Raw genomic sequence first — 18,349 nt, 5'->3', positions numbered from 1 at the left:
AACAGTGGATGATGCACTTCACTCGTGGCCGCTTTAGTGGCAGGCTGCTTGCTCCGTCAGAGGCCATGTTCAGTCAGTTTTCACCTGCAACATAGAATTATCAATCCACATTACTATGTTGCACAAATTAGTAGTCTGCCAGTCCTTAATTATATTTAATTACACTTAATTAGACTGGTGAAACCAGTGGACTGATATCTGAAAGCAAATCAAGCATTCATGACTGGACTTATTCTAACCAGGCTGCAAATGTATATCACCACTGATGAGGGGAAATCAGCACTTTACATATCTGTCATATATTTTCTGCTTAACTAAATAGACATAATTATTGCAGAGCCTCTTGTTCTTGCCTCACCTACCAGGAAGTATCCACCAGTGGCCAAGTATACGGAATACGGAAGAAAACTGGACACTGCCAGCATCCAACATATATTTTGTTCTTAACTAAGACACTAAAACTGAAGAAAAAGTTAGTTTCCACACATGAATAAATATAAGAATATGTATTATATAGTATAACATACATGTCTTTATTACAAACATCCATTTGCTAAGATATTTAAGCATGTTACATTGTCTATTCAGCTAAAAAAATGATTTGGAAGATGATACTAGTAACAACAGCGCGGAGTTGCGGTATCGCGATTAATGCAAAAACAGCTTTCCTGCAAGAAAAATGAAAAAGCTACCCATTTGGAATTGCTATCACATATTATTTTACTTATATGGGTGTAACAAATAAATTGGCACCATGGAACTTTTGCCACCTCGGGTGGTACCGATATCTGGTCTGGCCCATGGACTAAAAATAGAAGAGATGAAATTTATAAAACCCAGATACCAAAACTTCATCGCATACAAAACAACAAACGGACAAAAATCTCAGTGAGGCGAATCAAACACTCAATTAGAAAAATGATTGCAAAATCATCCACCTTGGAGGAAATCAACGGTCTGTTTCGCAGTGGCACTATTATTCAAGAAAAAGTAATGGATAAACAACACCAGAAGAAGAAAAAAGCAGGCCTTCCAAATCGAAACCAAATTCCACCGAGGAGACAGAAATTAGAGACACAAAGAGAGCAACGGCGGAAGGAAGTAGTAGAAATACAACAGTTAAGCAAAGGATACAGACACCTAAAACTAAAAATGAGAATCCAAACAATAAAAAACAAACACAAAATCGAAGACCTCGAGTGCTTGTGTGCTTGTGTGCTGTGTGCTTGTGTGCTGAAAACAAACTCAAAATAGAAACTAGAATGGCACTCAGTAGAGAGCATACCTCCGCCAGGTGAACAGTTTACGTTTTGTATCTGACAGTACACCAGAAAATCACAATACAGAATCACATTTAATCAAAATCATCCACCCACAACTTTTTGAGATATCCTGCTTTGTATCGTTTTTGGCCCTATCTCCCAATGGTGAAGAATCACTTAAAAAATTATACTAGCCGGATCCGATTCCGGATCTTCACCAAATTCTAATGATTTCGTCCTCGTCACATACGCTACATCTCTTCCAAATTTCGTCCGCATCTGTCCACAACTTTGAGATATCTTGTTCACAAACAAATGGACAAACAGACTAACAGACAGGGGTGAAAACATAACCTCCATCCACCTTTGGTGGCGGAGGTAATGACAACAAGGAAGATTTAAAAAACTATGAAGGAAACACAAGAGAAAACAAAACCACATGTTTGAAAGTAAACAGAAGACATTTTACCGTGAATTGCGGAAACAAAAGCAGAATGTGTCAACTCCCCCTGACCCTGAAAAAGAAAAGCTGGAAAAATTCTGGAAAGGAATTTTAGAAGATCGAAAAGAACACAACAAGGAAGCAGAATGGATCCCAAACTTGGAAAACAAGAAGCAACACCTCGAGGCAATGCCTCCATTCATTATTGATGAAGAGGAAATCAGCAAACAACTTCAAACTAGAGCAACGCGACTGTCGCCAATATGCCTCCGCATAGTCCCACAACGGGTAGATGCCCTCGTTCATGGTCGTAGAAATAAACAAGTTTGATTTTAATCCCTTCAGCTGTTTTCAAGCGTCACATTTTTACCAGCCATGGCATGTTTCACATCGATCGGTGAAGCTGTTTTAGAGATGAGATTTTTTTAAATATTGGCTTTCAAGCTAATATGGCTGCCACACCACATGACATATGACCGTTAAAAATGTACATTCTGCATATGCATGGGTAGGGGGTACGTTTGTGAAATTTCTTGTTGATCGGATAAGGCTCGTTTTTCTATCCAAGATGGCTGTCAAACCCCATGACCAACGATGTCATCATTTTCAAACTATATGCAACAACGGTGTTAGATAATATTTGTAAAATTTAGCATCGATAAGGTAAGCAGTTTCAGAGATATAATTATTTAATATTTTCCTTCAATCCAATATGGATGCCACACCATGTGACCAACGATGTTTTTGTTATCATCTTTTAATCACCAGGCCTAGTCAATGACACGTAAAGTTTCGAGTCAATCGATTTGGTGGTTTGGGAGAAGATGTTTTTTCAAGGTTTTAGGTTAAATCCAATATGGCTGCCAAACCATGTGACCTATGATGTCATACATTTAATATTTCAATACAAATGGGTCATAGATCATGTGCATGCAATTTCAGACTTTTAGGAAAAGGATTTAAATTAAAACATTTTTCGCTGGTATACCACGACACCTATGATCTCATCATTATCATGCTTTTGTACCCCATTGGGAGTACTTGATAATGTGCCAAGTTTAAAATTTTTCCATTCAGAGGCTTCCGAGAAATAATTATTTATTATTTGCGTTTAATCGAAGATGACTGTCATACCATGTGACCTATGACGTCACAATTATCATAAAAACATTCTGCATGGGTGTCACTCCTAACCTGAAAGTTTCGTCTCAATCAGACATGTGGTTGCTGAGAAAAACGAGGTTTAGCCCTGTGGGAGAAATTATAAGCAAAATAATTATTCTACAGTGTTTTCTGAGAACGAGCGATGGTAGGCGAATCATCGCTGGCATTCTGACTGAATTTCTTATTTTAAATTAATTTATCGGTAAAGAGCAACTCTTACGGAGGCAATGTTCGACCACCTCTTGTCATGGTTCCTTACAAACCAAGTAATGACAAAGCATTTGGTGTAGTTTATTTTTTTTATTTTTTTCGTATACTGAATCGAGGCTCGTCAAAGAGCTAACATTTATTTCACAAACAAATCAACCAGACAAACAAAATCTACAAAAAGAGGGAGCGGAAGACAAGCTGGGGAAAGAAGGGGAAGCACACAACCACAACATTTGAGAGCAGGGAGAAGTGTGGGAGGGAGAGGGCTTGGGGGGAGGAGGCGTGGGAAGGGGGGTGGGGGGGGGGGGGGAGAGGTATAAAACACAAGGGGACCGAAATTAGCGGGGGTAGAAAAGATCAAGGTTTTGGGTGGGGGAGGATAAGAGATGGTGGTGAACAGCTGTTTTAAAGACCTGGAGGGTGGAGTGGGATTGAAGAGAGTGAGGGACTTTGTTCCAGAAGTGGGAGAAAAGAGGATTGAAGGAGTGAAGGTGAGCAGAAAGTCTTGATTTTGGCAGTTTAACCATAAGAGGGTTGCAGGCAGATCTTGTGCGACCTGCAAGAATATTTGGGGGACAGAGCACAGAGAGAGCTGGGGGATCAAGGCCAGAGAGGAGTCGGTAGAAGACGGAAAGACCACCAACCTGCTCTGCTCACCAAACTCTCCTCCTTTGGTATCCATGGAAATCTCCATGCATGGCTGGCGGACTTCCTCTCTGGTCGTAGTCAACGTGTGGCCCTGAATGGGTTTCTCTCATCTCCCCTTCCTGTTCAGGCTGGAGTTCCCCAAGGTAGTGTTCTGGGTCCTGTGCTTTTTCTGGTCTTCATCAATGATCTCTCTGACTCTCTTGAAAATCCTCTCTATCTCTTTGCTGATGACTCTACTATCTGCCGCTCCATTCCTCATCCCTCAGATCGGCAGTCTGCAGCCTCCTCACTCTCTGCAGACCTGGACAAAATCACAGACTGGGCAAACAAGTGGAACATGTCTTTCAATCCTGACAAATCTCACACTCTTACGATGTCTCTCCGAAAAGACCGACTGGACAACCCTCCCATCCACTTTCTGAATAATCCTCTCCAAGAAGTTCTGTCACTCAAGCTTTTGGATCTCACTATCTGCCATGATCTTTCCTGGGAAAACCACATTTCAAATCTGGCCTCCAAAGCCAGTCGCCGACTGGGCATCCTCCGTCGTGCGAAGTCCTTCCTTGGCACACCTGAGCTCCTCACCACATACAAGGCTTTCATCCGCAGCTCAATGGAATACTGCTCTCCCCTCTGGGCTGGTGCACCTGCCTCACACCTAGCTCGTCTTCACGCTGTTGAAACCAAAGCGTTCAGAATCATTGGAATCTCCCGCGATGAAGCTAACTCCAAGGGCCTCTCACTCACTCACCGCAGGCAGGTTGGTGGTCTTTCCGTCTTCTACCGACTCCTCTCTGGCCTTGCGCCCCCCCCCCCCCCCCCAGCTCTCTCTGGGCTCTGTCCCCCAAATATTCCTACAGGTCGCACAAGATCTGCCTGCAACCCTCTGATGGTTAAACTGCCAAAATCAAGACTTTCTGCTCACCTTCACTCCTTCATTTTTTAAATAAAGTTTTTAATAAAGGTGCTGTAATTATTTCTTATGTACTGCAATTGTAAGTACAATTACAATTACTTATGTGTTGTAATTTTTTTTTTTTTTTTTTTGAGCCTGGTGTTGGCTTTGCGGTTAGGGTGCCGGCTTGGGATCCTCGGATCCTGGGTTCGAATCCCGGTCAATTGCTAAATTAACACCAGGGGGATTGACTCAGCCTGTCGTCCTTCCGAGGTCGGCAAATGGAGCACCAGCTTGCTGGGATGAATGATCACGGTGAGTACCCCGGTTTAGAATAGGTACACCGTATCCCTGCGCATCACAAGAGGCGACTAAGGATTGGCGTCAGGAAGGGCATCCGGCCATAAAAACATCGCCTCAAACAGGGAACCATGATTGTCATGGGGCCCGCAAGGCTAACCCCCGCTCTAGCGGGGAAAATGGCCTTAAAACGATCATTCATTCATTCTGTAATTATTTCTTATAAATAAGAATGATCTTGATAAATATACATTATTGTGCTTTGAGACATGGTGTCGAAATTGAGTTTTTCCAGTGTTGGATTCATCTGTATAATATTACATACAATGATTCATTTATATGATGCTACATGCATGACGAATTATCATTTAGGAAATCTTGTAAACACAAGTGTGTGTGTGTGTGTGTGTGTGTGTGTGTGTGTGTGTGTGTGTGTGTGTGTGTGTGTGTGTGTGTGTGTGTGTGTGTGTGTGTGTGTGTGTGTGTGTGTGTGTGTGTGTGTGTGTCAGATGAATGTTTTAATATATATATGATGAATGTTTTAATGGAGTTAGTTGGAAGGGGATTGATGGGAAAAACTCAGTGGTGTCATAATGTGTGCCATTGCAGCCGAATCAGCATGCCCTGCTAAACTCATCTAAATGAACACAATGCTTTACATTTCTGAAACTGTGTGATGTTTGCACATTTTCTGAGACTCCTCCGGAGGTCAAACTGACCATTGTCAGGTTAATTACCTTGGAATGTAAACCTTGTTTCCAATCTGCATATCTTTTCTTTGCAAACATGTGGTGAAGGAGACTTCCATTGAATCAGGCAACTTGCTGCCCCCAGGTTAAGGCAGCAATGCAAATATCCCTTCCCCCTGTTTGAGGACATGAAGGTATATAAGAACTGATTCTTGAGACAAACAGTGGAGCGAGCTATGATGTCGGGCAGGCAACATGACTCATCTCTCCTATCAATGATGTGCACATTACCATAGTTTGTTGTTTTGCGCTGCAAATAGATATTTTTCATCAAATGATTCAATGAACATTTGACCCCTGATTTTCCCTCAACAGCCCGTACCGAAGGATGGACAGACGACGGACAACCCAGAAACAATGCCTCCGGCCACCTGTGGGGGCGGAGGCATTAAAATGCCAAACTTCAAAAGCCCAGGCCCAGATGGAATTCCAACTTTCTGGCTAAAACCACTTGATGCTTTCCACAATCTTTATGCCAGGACATTTAACGAACTGCATATCTTTTATGTTCTGCATATCTTATATGTTTTTTATGTTTATGTTGTGTAAACAATTAGGAAAATGTTCGGAGAACGCTTGGATTCGGAAGAGGGTCAGAGAGCGGTATTCAGGATTGCAAAGCAGATAGCGAAAGAGAGGTGTGATGTGATGGGGGTGAGTTGCTTGAAGGATGAAGTGGGACAAATCGTTGTCGACCCAGATGGAATTAAAGGAAGATGGAAAAGATATATGGAAATGCTGTTGAATGCAGAGAATGAATGGGATGTCAACATAGAGAGTAACCCAGTTTTAGGACCGGCAGAGAAGATAACTGAGAAGGAAGTTGAGGAAGCGATAAAAGCAATAAACCACCTTTAGAGGGCATTTTTCCCCGCAAAGCGGGGGTTGGCCTTTTTCGGGAACCATGGTTGTTGTTGTTTGTTGGTCCCCTTTTTGAAGCAATGTTTTACGGCCGGATGCCCTTCCTGACGCCAACCCTTTTTGCCGCCTTTAACGACAAACAGGGAATTACCAGTGAACTGGTACTCAATTTGCCGACCTCGGAAGGATGACAGGCTGAGTCAACCCCCCTGGCGTTAATTCAGCGATCGACCGGGATTCGAACCCAGGATCCTCAGATCCTAAGCCAGCACCCAAGCCGCTAGCCCAACACCAAGCGATAAAAGCAATGAAGAGTAGAAAAGCGGGAGGGCCGACGGGAGTTGTGGGAGATATGTTGAAGGCAGCAGGAAGTTGGGGTGTGAAGAGAATGACAGAGATCTGTAATCTGGTGGTGAAAGAAGGCCGCATTCCAGTGGATTGGGAAGTGAGTACCCTCTTCCCTCTATACAAGGGGAAAGGTGACCCTCTGGAGTGTGGCTCGTACCGAGCAATAAAGTTATTGGAGCATGGAATGAAGGTATTGGAAAGGGTGTTGGAGAGGAGGGTAAGGAAGAAAGTGAAGATCGACGAAATGCAGTTTGGATTCATGCCAGGAAGAGGAACGACAGACGTGCTTTTTATTGTGAGGCAGTTGCAGGAGAAGTACATGGAGAAGAGGAAGAAGTTGTTTCTTGGGTTTGTTGATCGGGAGAAAGCATTCGATCGGGTTCCACGCAAAGTATTGACATGGGCAATGAGGAAGTTAGGAGTGGAGGAATGGTTGATCAGAGTAGTGATGGCAATGTACAAAAGAGCGCGTACAGCTGTAAGGACAAAGGACGGGAACAGTGGTGAGTTTGAGGTGAAGGTGGGAGTGCATCAGGGGTCGGTACTAAGTCCACTACTATTTGTAGCTGTGATGGAGGTGCTGGCTCAGAACGTAAAGGAGGGTTTACCGTGGGAGTTGTTCTATGCAGATGATCTGGTGTTGATTGCGGAAAGTATGGATGGACTGAAGGAAAAGATGAACAAGTGGAAGGAATGTATGGAGACAAAAGGTCTGAAGGTGAATATCGGAAAGACGAAGGTGATGGCAAGTGGTAAAGCATGTGGTGAGGTGGAAAGAACTGGGAAGTGGCCCTGTGCTGTGTGCAGGAAGGGTGTCGGAGTGAACTCCATTCAATGTACAATGTGCGCTGAGTGGGTTCATCAAAAATGTAGTGGTCTGAGAGGGTCATTAACCAGTGTGGCAGCTACATTCAAATGTAAGGTGTGCACAGAGGGAGCTGCAGATGGAGGAAATGTTGAGTTGGATCTTGGAGACGGCGTGAAGCTGGAAGGTGTGAAAACATTTTGCTACCTCGGAGACATGCTGAATGGAGAAGGTGGATCAGACTCGGCAATGGTTGCTGGAGTGAGATGTGCATGGAAGAAGTTTCGGGAATTGAGTGGCGTGCTGATGATGAGGGGAGTGTCGTTGAAGCTGAAGGGAAAGGTGTATGCTGCATGTGTGAGAAGTGTTATGATTTATGGGAGTGAGACATGGGTAATGAACGTAGAGCAGAAACGAAGGTTGGAAAGGGTGGAAATGCGAATGGTTCGGTGGATGTGCGGAGTGTCGTTGAGAGAGAGGAAGACAAATGACGAATTGCGAAAGATGATGGCAATAGAGCCTGTGATTGATGCTGTGAAGAGGACAGGTTGAGATGGTTTGGTCATGTGTTGAGGAAGGATGAAAGTGACTGGTTGAGAAGAGTGATGGAAATGAATGTAGAAGGAAATAGAGGATGGGGAAGACCGAGAAAGACTTGGCTAAAGATGGTGGAAGAAGAAATGCGGGCAAGGGGGTTAACAAGGAGAGATGCAGAAAATAGGGCAAGATGGAGAAGATCGTCATGGGGACCGCAAGGCTAGCCCCCGCTCTAACAGGGAAAATGGCCTTAAAATGCATGTTGTTGTTTGTTGTATTGAACGAACTGATCCAAGAGGAAAAGGCAGTGGATGAGTAGCTCGTAGAAGGGAACACCTTATTTCATCCCAAAATCGGAGTTAACTCAACTCCGCCACAAATACCGTCCGATAACCTGCCGACCAACCACATACAGCTAACAGGAATCATCACAGAAACGATGCACCATCATAACACAGCAATGAGGTTTAGAGGCAGAACAAAAGGAATGCAAGAGAGGTTGTTATGGAGCAATTGACCACCGATTACTGAACAGGGACATACTTGAACATTGCAAAATGCAAAAAACTAAATTGTCCACCACCTGGATAGACAATAAGAAAGCTTTTATCAGTTTCCCACATTCGTGGATGATAAAATGCATGCAAATATACAAAATTAATCCCCAAAGAATCAAACCGATTGAGAAAGCAATGGAGCTCTGGAATACCACATTGATATTACAGCACTCAGAAGGGAATATCGAAATACCAGATGCAAAGATACGGCGTGGAATCTTCCAAGGAGACAGTCTTTACCCCCTTCTGTTTTGTCTGGCTCTGGACCCACTAAGTAAACTCATCAATGAACAAGGACACGGATACATCCGAACAACCAATAGAAGAACATCCAAAGAAATAGGAAAGGTGACACATCTACTATGCATGGATGATATAAAGCTCTTCTCACCAAATGACAAAAATTGACAGAACAACTAAAACTAGTGAAACGGTTTTCCGAGGACATTCAAATGGAATTTGGACAAGACAGGTGCGCCAAGTTCACATTTGTACAAGGTAAACGAACAAAAATGGAGAACAGAAAAATTGACCTTGAAACAACAACACAGCAGTTAGAAAACGAAGGATCATACAAATACCTCGGAGTAGAAAAGGGCCACCAAATATGTCACAAAGAAATGCACAAAACAAACGCCAACGAATACCGACGTAGAACGAAGCTGATCCTGAAAAGATACCTCTCCCCAAGAAACAAAATCACAGCCATAAACCAGCTCGCAGTACCAGTGTTCAAGTATAGATGCGGATTAATAAACTGGGTCCAATCAGATATCAACAAGTTAAACATCAAAACAAGAAAACTCCTCACCATCCAAAAAATGTTTTACAAAAAGCAGTACATCCCGAGAATGTACCTGCCGAGAGGAGAGGGAGGGAGTGGCCTGATGGAACTCAACCAGGTGTACAGAGCGACAAGTGTAGGACTAATTGAGAATGTGAAATGCTCAACAGACTATTGGATGCAATTTGTAAACAAACATGAACACAACAAACCTGAAAAAGTATCCCTAACGCACCTTGCAAATAATTTCCAAAAGCAGGTGCGAATAGAAGAGGCTGCACAGGAGAATGAAACAGCAACAAATACAGCCCTGACAATTGCAAAAACGACAAAATAAATATATAAAAAGAAATATCAAGAAATATACACCAACAACTGTGAGAAAGACCAAAGAGCAGGAATATACAAAAAATAATTGGACAGAGTGGGGATAGACAAAGAAGGCTCATTGGAATGGCGAAGAAGAGGTCAGCTCAACTGGGACGGAGAATGAATCATAATAAATGTCCAAGATCATGGACACCACACCAAGGGATTTAAAAGATGGCGGGACTGAGCCAGAGGGACAAGTGTAGATTGTGCAAGACAGAAACAGGAAGTACTAGTCACCTGCTCTCGGGATGCAAAAAACTTATCAGAACAACTTTACACACAACGGCACAACAAAGTATGCAAAGTGATTCATTGGCATATCTGGAAAAAATGAAACATTCCAGAACCAGAAAACTCATGGAAACACGAACCAAGGGCAATCATTGAAAAAGAGGACGTCATGCTCATGTACAACCTGATGATTCCATCGAGAGTGAACATAGAAAACAAAACATTGCGTCCGGACATTGTACTCAGGACCAAAAAGCAAAACACAGCATTGATGATTGAGATATCAGTATCCAGCTATTTTGGCCTAAACAAGGCAGAAATCAAGAAAATGACCAAATAGCAGGACCTCAAAAATGAGGTCAAGAGATCTTGGAAGCTGAAAGCAATGAAATAGTACCAGTGATAAGTGGAGAAACGGGTATGATGAAGAAGAACCTCACATGAGATTTTGAAAACTATCCCCTGGAATATTACCACAAATGAACTACAACTGGAGGCAATCCGGGGTTTGGTGACGATCCTGAAAATAGCACTTGAAAAGAACTAACAACAAAACTCTGAAAAAAGTTGAACAACACACACACACACACGGCACACGGGGACACATACACGGCACATGGGGACACACCCACGGCACATGGGGACACACACACACACACGGCACATGGGGACACACACACACACACACACACACACACACACACACACACACACACACACACACACACACACAGGGACACACACACACACATGGACAAACACACGGACACACACACACACACGCATGGACACACACACACACACACACACACACACACACACACGGGGACACACGGGGACACACGCACACACACACACACACACAGGGACACACGCACACACACACACACACATACGGACAAACACACACACGGGGACACACAGACACACGGACAAAAAAAACCACACACGGACACACACGGGGAGAAACACCAACACACACACATGGGGACACACACACACACACGCACACACACACATGGGGACACACACACACACACACGGGGACACACACGGGGACACACACACACACGGGGACACACACGGGGACACACACACACACGGGGACACACACGGGGACACACACACACACACGGGGACACACACGGGGACACACACACACACACACACACACACGGGGACAGACACACACACACGGGGACACACATACACGGGGACACACATACACGGGGACACACATACACGGGGACACACACACACGGGGACACACGGGTACACACACACACGGACACACACACACGGACACACACACGGACACACACACGGACACACACGGGGACACACACACACGGACACACACACAAGGGGACACACGGGGACACACGGGGACACACGGGGACACACACACACACACACACACACACACACAAGGAGACACAAGGGGACACACGGGGACACACGGGGACACACGAGGACACACACGGGGACACACACACACACGGGGACACACACACACACGTGGACACACACACACACGGGGACACACACACACACACGGGGACACACACACACACGGGGACACAGACACACACACGGGGACACACACACACACACGGGGACACACATACACACACACACACACACACACACACACACACACACGGGGACACACACACACACACGGGGACACACACACACACACGTGGACACACACACACACACGAGGACACACACGGGGACACACACACACACGGGGACACACACACACACACGTGGACACACACACACACGGGGACACACACACACACACGGGGACACACACACACATGGGGACACACACACACACACGGGGACACACACACACACACGGGGACACACACACACACACACGGGGACACACACACACACACGGGGACACACACACACACACGGGGACACACACACACACACACACACACACACACGGGGACACACACACACACACGGGGACACACACACACACACGGGGACACACACACACACGGGGACACACACACACACGGGGACACACACACACACGGGGACACACACACACACGGGGACACACACACACACACGGGGACACACACACACACACGGGGACACACACACACACACGGGGACACACACACGGGGACACACACACACACACGGGGACACACACACACACACACGGGGACACACACACACACACGGGGACACACACACACACACGGGGACACACACACACACACGGGGACACACACACACACACGGGGACACACACACACACGGGGACACACACACACACGGGGACACACACACACACACGGGGACACACACACACACGGGGACACACACACACACGGGGACACACACACACACGGGGACACACACACACGGGGACACACACACACGGGGACACACACACACGGGGACACACACACACGGGGACACACACACACGGGGGGACACACACACACGGGGGGACACACACACACGGGGGGACACACACACACGGGGGGACACACACACACGGGGGGACACACACACACGGGGGGACACACACACACACGGGGGGACACACACACACACGGGGGGACACACACACACACGGGGGGACAGACACACACACGGGGGGACACACACACACGGGGACACACACACACGGGGACACACACACACGGGGACACACACACACACAGTGACACACTCACACACAGTGACACACTCACACACAGTGACACACTCACACACAGTGACACAGTGACACACACACAGACACACAGTGACACACATACACTGACACACACACAGTGACACACACACACAGTGAGACACACACAAACACAAACAAACACAAACACACACACACACACACACACACACACACACACACACACACACACACACACACACACACACACACACACATTACCTGCACTTCACTCTGCAGAGGCATTTCCATATCACACTGGACGGTTTGTTGAACTGAGAACGAGGTGTGAAGGAAGGAAACCCTCACGCGATGTCCTACCTCCCATATACACTACAGCACCACTTCCAAAGCCACTTTCACTGTCAGAGTCCAGGAGAGAAATAACTACACACAACGTTTGAAAGGGAAAACATGGATTAGAAAAATTATAATAGGCCTAATAACAATAACAATAATAATAATAATAATAATAATAATAATAATAATAATAATAATATAAAATAACATATAAACGGGGACAAAATAGAGCAAAGCAAATAAACATGCGCGAACACACCAATCTATAATCTACACCAAATCCAAAATGTCGTGATTTCCCTTAATAATAAAGCGCCATCACGTGCCTTCAGAACGTCATCACGCCCTAAACCTGAGGGCATCACTTCAACGCCTTTAAACAGGAACCATCACAAGTCATGCGATTTCAAATTTACTTATCCTTCCTTCCCACTCTTTTCAATTGTAGAATACAAAGTATAACACTGGATACTTTAAGAAAGACAAACCTGCTTTATGATACAGCCTGAGACTACACATCCAGCAAACACTATAACACCATCCAAGCTTCGTGTGATTGATGTATATACACCTCAATAGTTTCCCGTCCATAAAGAGCCGAATCGAACCTACTACACTAAATAGTTGTTTTATTAATGTGGTAATAATCAAAATTCAAAGAGCTCGAGTCAATATTAAACAATCATTCGGTTATTAAAGGTGTAATGGTTTGGTGAAACTGCGGCTCCAACACAATGACAAAATCAACTGAAGTAATATATTTTATTTTTATAAATGGGCAATTTATGGAGCGCGTTGAAGTTTAACACGACCTCGTACAGATCCATCAAGAAAACAAACGTGGTGCTCATGGCGAACCCCGGGCCTGGTCCGATAACACGTGATCCTCCTGTGACCAAGAAATCGGCTTTTGCCGCCGTAAATCAAAACAACCACAAACCAAGAAGGAGCCAAGATCCAAAAATGCGTTCTGAGGTAACTGTGTAATGTACATAGCCTATGGGATGTGAGTACTGAGGTAACTGTGTAATGTACTTCTGGGATGCGTGTACTGAGGTAACTGTGTAATGTACAAATGTGATGTGAGTAAAGGAGGTAACTGTGTAATGTACAAATGGGATGCGTATACTGAGGTAACTGTGTAATGTACAAATGGGATGTGAGTAAAGGAGGTAACTGTGTAATGTACAAATGGGATGTGCGTCCTGAGGTAACTGTGTAATGTACTAATGGGATGCGTGTACTGAGGTAACTGTAATGTACAAATGGGATGATTACTGAGGTAACTGTGTAATGTACAAATTGAAATGGGATGTGAGTAAAGGAGGTAACCGTGTAATGTACAAATGGGATGTGCGTCCTGAGGTAACCGTGTAATGTACTAATGGGATGCGTGTACTGAGGTAACCGTGTAATGTGCAAATGGGAAGCTGTGCTGAGGTAACTGTGTAATGTACAAATGGGATGCTGTGCTGAGGGAACTGTGTAATGTACAAATGGGATGTGAGTAAAGGAGGTAACTGTGTAATGTACTAATGGGATGCATGTACTGAGGTAACTGTGTAATGTACTAATGGGATGTGAGTACTGAGGTAACTGTGTAATGTACTAATGTGATGCGTGTACTGAGGTAACTGTAATGTGCAAATTGGAAGCTGTGCTGAGGTAACTGTGTAATGTACAAATGCGATGCTGTGCTGATGTAACTGTGTAATATACAAATGGGATGTGAGTAAAGGAGGTAACTGTGTAATGTACTAATGGGATTCGTGTACTGAGGTAACTGTGTAATGCACAAATGGGATGCGCGTCCTGCGGTAACTGTGTAATGTACAAACGGGATGCGCGTCCTGAGGTAACTGTGTAATGTACAAATGGGAAGCTGTGCTGAGGGAACTGTGTAATGTACAAATGGAATGCGTGTACTGAGGTAACTGTGCAATGTACAAATGGGATGTGAGTACTGAGGTAACTGCGTAATGTACAAATGGGAAGCTGTTGCCTAAGGGAACTGTTTAATGTACAAATGGGATGTGAGTAAAGGAGGTAACTGTGTAATGTACTAATGGGATTCGTGTACTGAGGTAACTGTGTAATGTACAAATGGGATGCATGTACTGAGGTAACTGTGTAATGTACAAATGGAATGCATGTACTGAGGTAACTGAAATGTATAACTGGGATGTGAGTACTGAGGTAACTGTGTAATGTACAAATGGGATGTGCGTCCTGAGGTAACTGTGTAATGTACAAACGGGATGCGCGTCCTGAGGTAACTGTGTAATGTACAAATGGGAAGCTGTGCTGAGGGAACTGAAATGTACAACTGGGATGTGAGTACTGTGTAATGTACAAATGGGATGCGCGTCCTGAGGTAACTGTGTAATGTACAAACGGGATGCGCGTCCTGAGGTAACTGTGTAATGTACAAATGGGAAGCTGTGCTGAGGGAACTGTGTAATGTACAAATGGAATGCGTGTACTGAGGTAACTGTGTAATGTACAAATGGGATGTGAGTACTGAGGTAACTGTGTAATGTACAAATGGGAAGCTGTGCTGAGGGAACTGTGTAATGTACAAATGGGATGTGAGTAAAGGAGGTAACTGTGTAATGTACTAATGGGATGCGTGTACTGAGGTAACTGTGTAATGTACAAATGGGATGTGAGTACTGAGGTAACTGTGTAATGTACAAATGGGATGTGTGTACTGAGGTAACTAAACTGTGTAATGTACAAATGGGATGCGTGTCCTGAGGTAACTGTGTAATGTACTAATGGGATGCTGTACTGAGGTAACTGTGTAATGTACAAATGGGATGCGTGTACTGAGGTAACTGTGTAATGTACTAATGGGATGCGCGTACTGAGGTAACTAATGTACAACTGGGATGCATGTACTGAGGTAACCGTGTAATGTACAAATGGGAAGCTGTGCTGAGGTAACTGTGTAATGTACAAATGGGATGCATGTACTGAGGTAACTGTGTAATGTACTAATGGGATGCGTGTACTGAGGTAACTGTAATGTACAACTGGGATGTGTGTACGGAGGTAACTGTGTAATGTACAAATGGGAAGCTGTGCTGAGGTAACTGTGTAATGTACAAATGGGTTGCGCGTACTGAGGTAACTGTGTCATGTTCAAATGGGATGTGTGTCCTGAGGTAACTGTGTAATGTACAAATGGGAAGCTGTGCTGAGGTAACTGTGTAATGTACAAATGGGTTGTGCGTACTGAGGTAACTGTGTAATGTACAAATAGGATGCGTGTCCTGAGGTAACTGTGTAATGTACAAATGGGATGCTGTGCTGAGGTAACTGTGTAATGTACAAATGGGATGCGTGTACTGAGGTAACTGTGTACTGTACAAATGGGATGCTGTACTGAGGTAACTGTGTAATGTACAAATGGGTTGTGCGTACTGAGGTAACTGTGTCATGTTCAAATGGGATGTGCGTCCTGAGGTAACTGTGTAATGTACAAATGGGATGCGTGTCCTGAGGTAACTGTGTAATGTACAAATGGGATGCTGTGCTGAGGTAACTGTGTAATGTACAAATGGGATGCGTGTACTGAGGTAACTGTGTAATGTACAAATGGGATGCTGTACTGAGGTAACTGTGTAATGTACAAATGGGTTGCGCGTACTGAGGTAACTGTGTCATGTTCAAATGGGATGTGCGTCCTGAGGTAACTGTGTAATGTACAAATTGGATGCGTGTCCTGAGGTAACCGTGTAATGTACAAATGGGAAGCTGTGCTGATGTAACTGTGTAATGTACAAATGGGTTGCGCGTACTGAGGTAACTGTCATGTTCAAATGGGATGTGCGTCCTGAGGTAACTGTGTAATGTACAAATGGGATGCGTGTCCTGAGGTAACTGTGTAATGTACAAATGGGATTCTGTGCTGAGGTAACTGTGTAATGTACAAATGGGATGCGTGTACTGAGGTAACTGTGTAATGTACAAATGGGATGCTGTACTGAGGTAACTGTGTAATGTACAAATGGGATGCGTGTACTGAGGTAACTGTAATGTACAAATGGGATGCTGTACTGAGGTAACTGTGTAATGTACAAATGGGATGCTGTACTGAGGTAACTGTGTAATGTACAAATGGGAAGCTGCGCTGAGGGAACTGTGTAATGTACAAATGGGAAGCTGTGTTGAGGTAACTGTGTAATGTACAAATGGGAAGCTGTGCTGAGGGAACTGTGTAATGTACAAATGGGAAGCTGTGCTGAGGGAACTGTGTAATGTACAAATGGGAAGCTGTGCTGAGGTAACTGTGTAATGTACAAATGGGAAGCTGTGCTGAGGTAACTGTGTAATGTACAAATGGGATGTGTGTCCTGAGGTAACTGTAATGTACAAATGGGATGTGCGTCCTGAGGTAACCGTGTAATGTACAAATGGGAAGCTGTGCTGAGGTAACTGTGTAATGTACAAATGGGATGCTGTGCTGAGGTAACTGTGTACTGTACAAATGGAATGTGCGTCGTGAGGCAACTGTCACGTTCCGCACACACCAACTAACAATCGTCTTTTGAAATCACGTGGTCCCTATGCAGCAATGTAACAAGCGTGTATCTATCATATTACAACACTGCATTCAACATTTAACCCGCAGCATTTAACCCCTGACTATCTCCTCTCCTTCTCCTTCCTTTTGCTTTGATTATTTACCTGTTGATTTTTGCCTTTTTGCACTTGTTTTTTGTACTCTGTCAAAGCGCCTTTGGGCTTCTTGAAAAGCGCTATATAAAATAAATGTATTATTATTATTATTATTATTATTATTATTATTATTATTATAGAGTACGCACGTACTCTCTCTCTGTAGGGATGGCGCAGAAAAAAATGTCGCTCCCATCTGCTAGATACAAAACTAAAGTTGGATTATCTTCTTTAAAAAGTCGCTTAGGCTACATATGAGAGCCTACCTGGTCTGTTCAGCCGATTGTCGAGGCAGGGATCGCTTTTCAGTTCTCCAGACCAAGGCTAAATCAAAAAACGAGATCGCTCAAACCTGGGATTTCATCTTCTTGTTCATAATAATAATGATAATTAATAATAATCTCATTCAGACGGCATATTTCCGAGCTGCCTCTATCAATTTTTTGTTGTTGTTGTTTTTTGTATGCAGGATCGAGGCTCGTGAAAGA

At 44.4% G+C, this 18,349-nt stretch overlaps 2 protein-coding genes across 3 annotated transcripts in view; one reads left to right on the top strand and one right to left on the bottom strand.

Annotated features, from left to right (window-relative positions):
• Positions 1–13,498, bottom strand: part of ZFYVE26 (zinc finger FYVE-type containing 26) — a 332,760-nt gene extending 319,262 nt beyond the window's left edge. Inside the window, exons 1-2 of the mRNA XM_068127936.2 lie at positions 13,438–13,498; positions 13,101–13,265 (exon numbers count right to left, since the gene is read on the bottom strand). Of these exons, the coding sequence (XP_067984037.2) occupies positions 13,101–13,130 (30 nt within the window). The 5' untranslated portion in view covers positions 13,131–13,265; positions 13,438–13,498. The remainder of the gene's footprint in view (positions 1–13,100; positions 13,266–13,437) is intronic.
• A 356-nt stretch (positions 13,499–13,854) lies between these two features.
• Positions 13,855–18,349, top strand: part of LOC137434811 (ribosomal oxygenase 1) — a 152,396-nt gene continuing 147,901 nt past the window's right edge. The window contains exon 1 of one of the 2 annotated variants that reach the window (XM_068127933.2): positions 13,855–14,153. In XM_068127933.2, coding sequence (XP_067984034.2) covers positions 13,953–14,153 — 201 coding nt within the window. In that variant the 5' untranslated portion in view covers positions 13,855–13,952. The remainder of the gene's footprint in view (positions 14,154–18,349) is intronic. The other variant, XR_013624632.1, reaches the window with a different exon arrangement.

This window comes from Myxine glutinosa, chromosome 9, assembly GCF_964187855.1.
Source record: "Myxine glutinosa chromosome 9, kmMyxGlut1.1, whole genome shotgun sequence".
In the NCBI taxonomy this organism is placed as follows: Eukaryota; Metazoa; Chordata; class Myxini; order Myxiniformes; family Myxinidae; genus Myxine; species Myxine glutinosa.
This window is presented reverse-complemented; position numbering and strand designations above follow the sequence as displayed.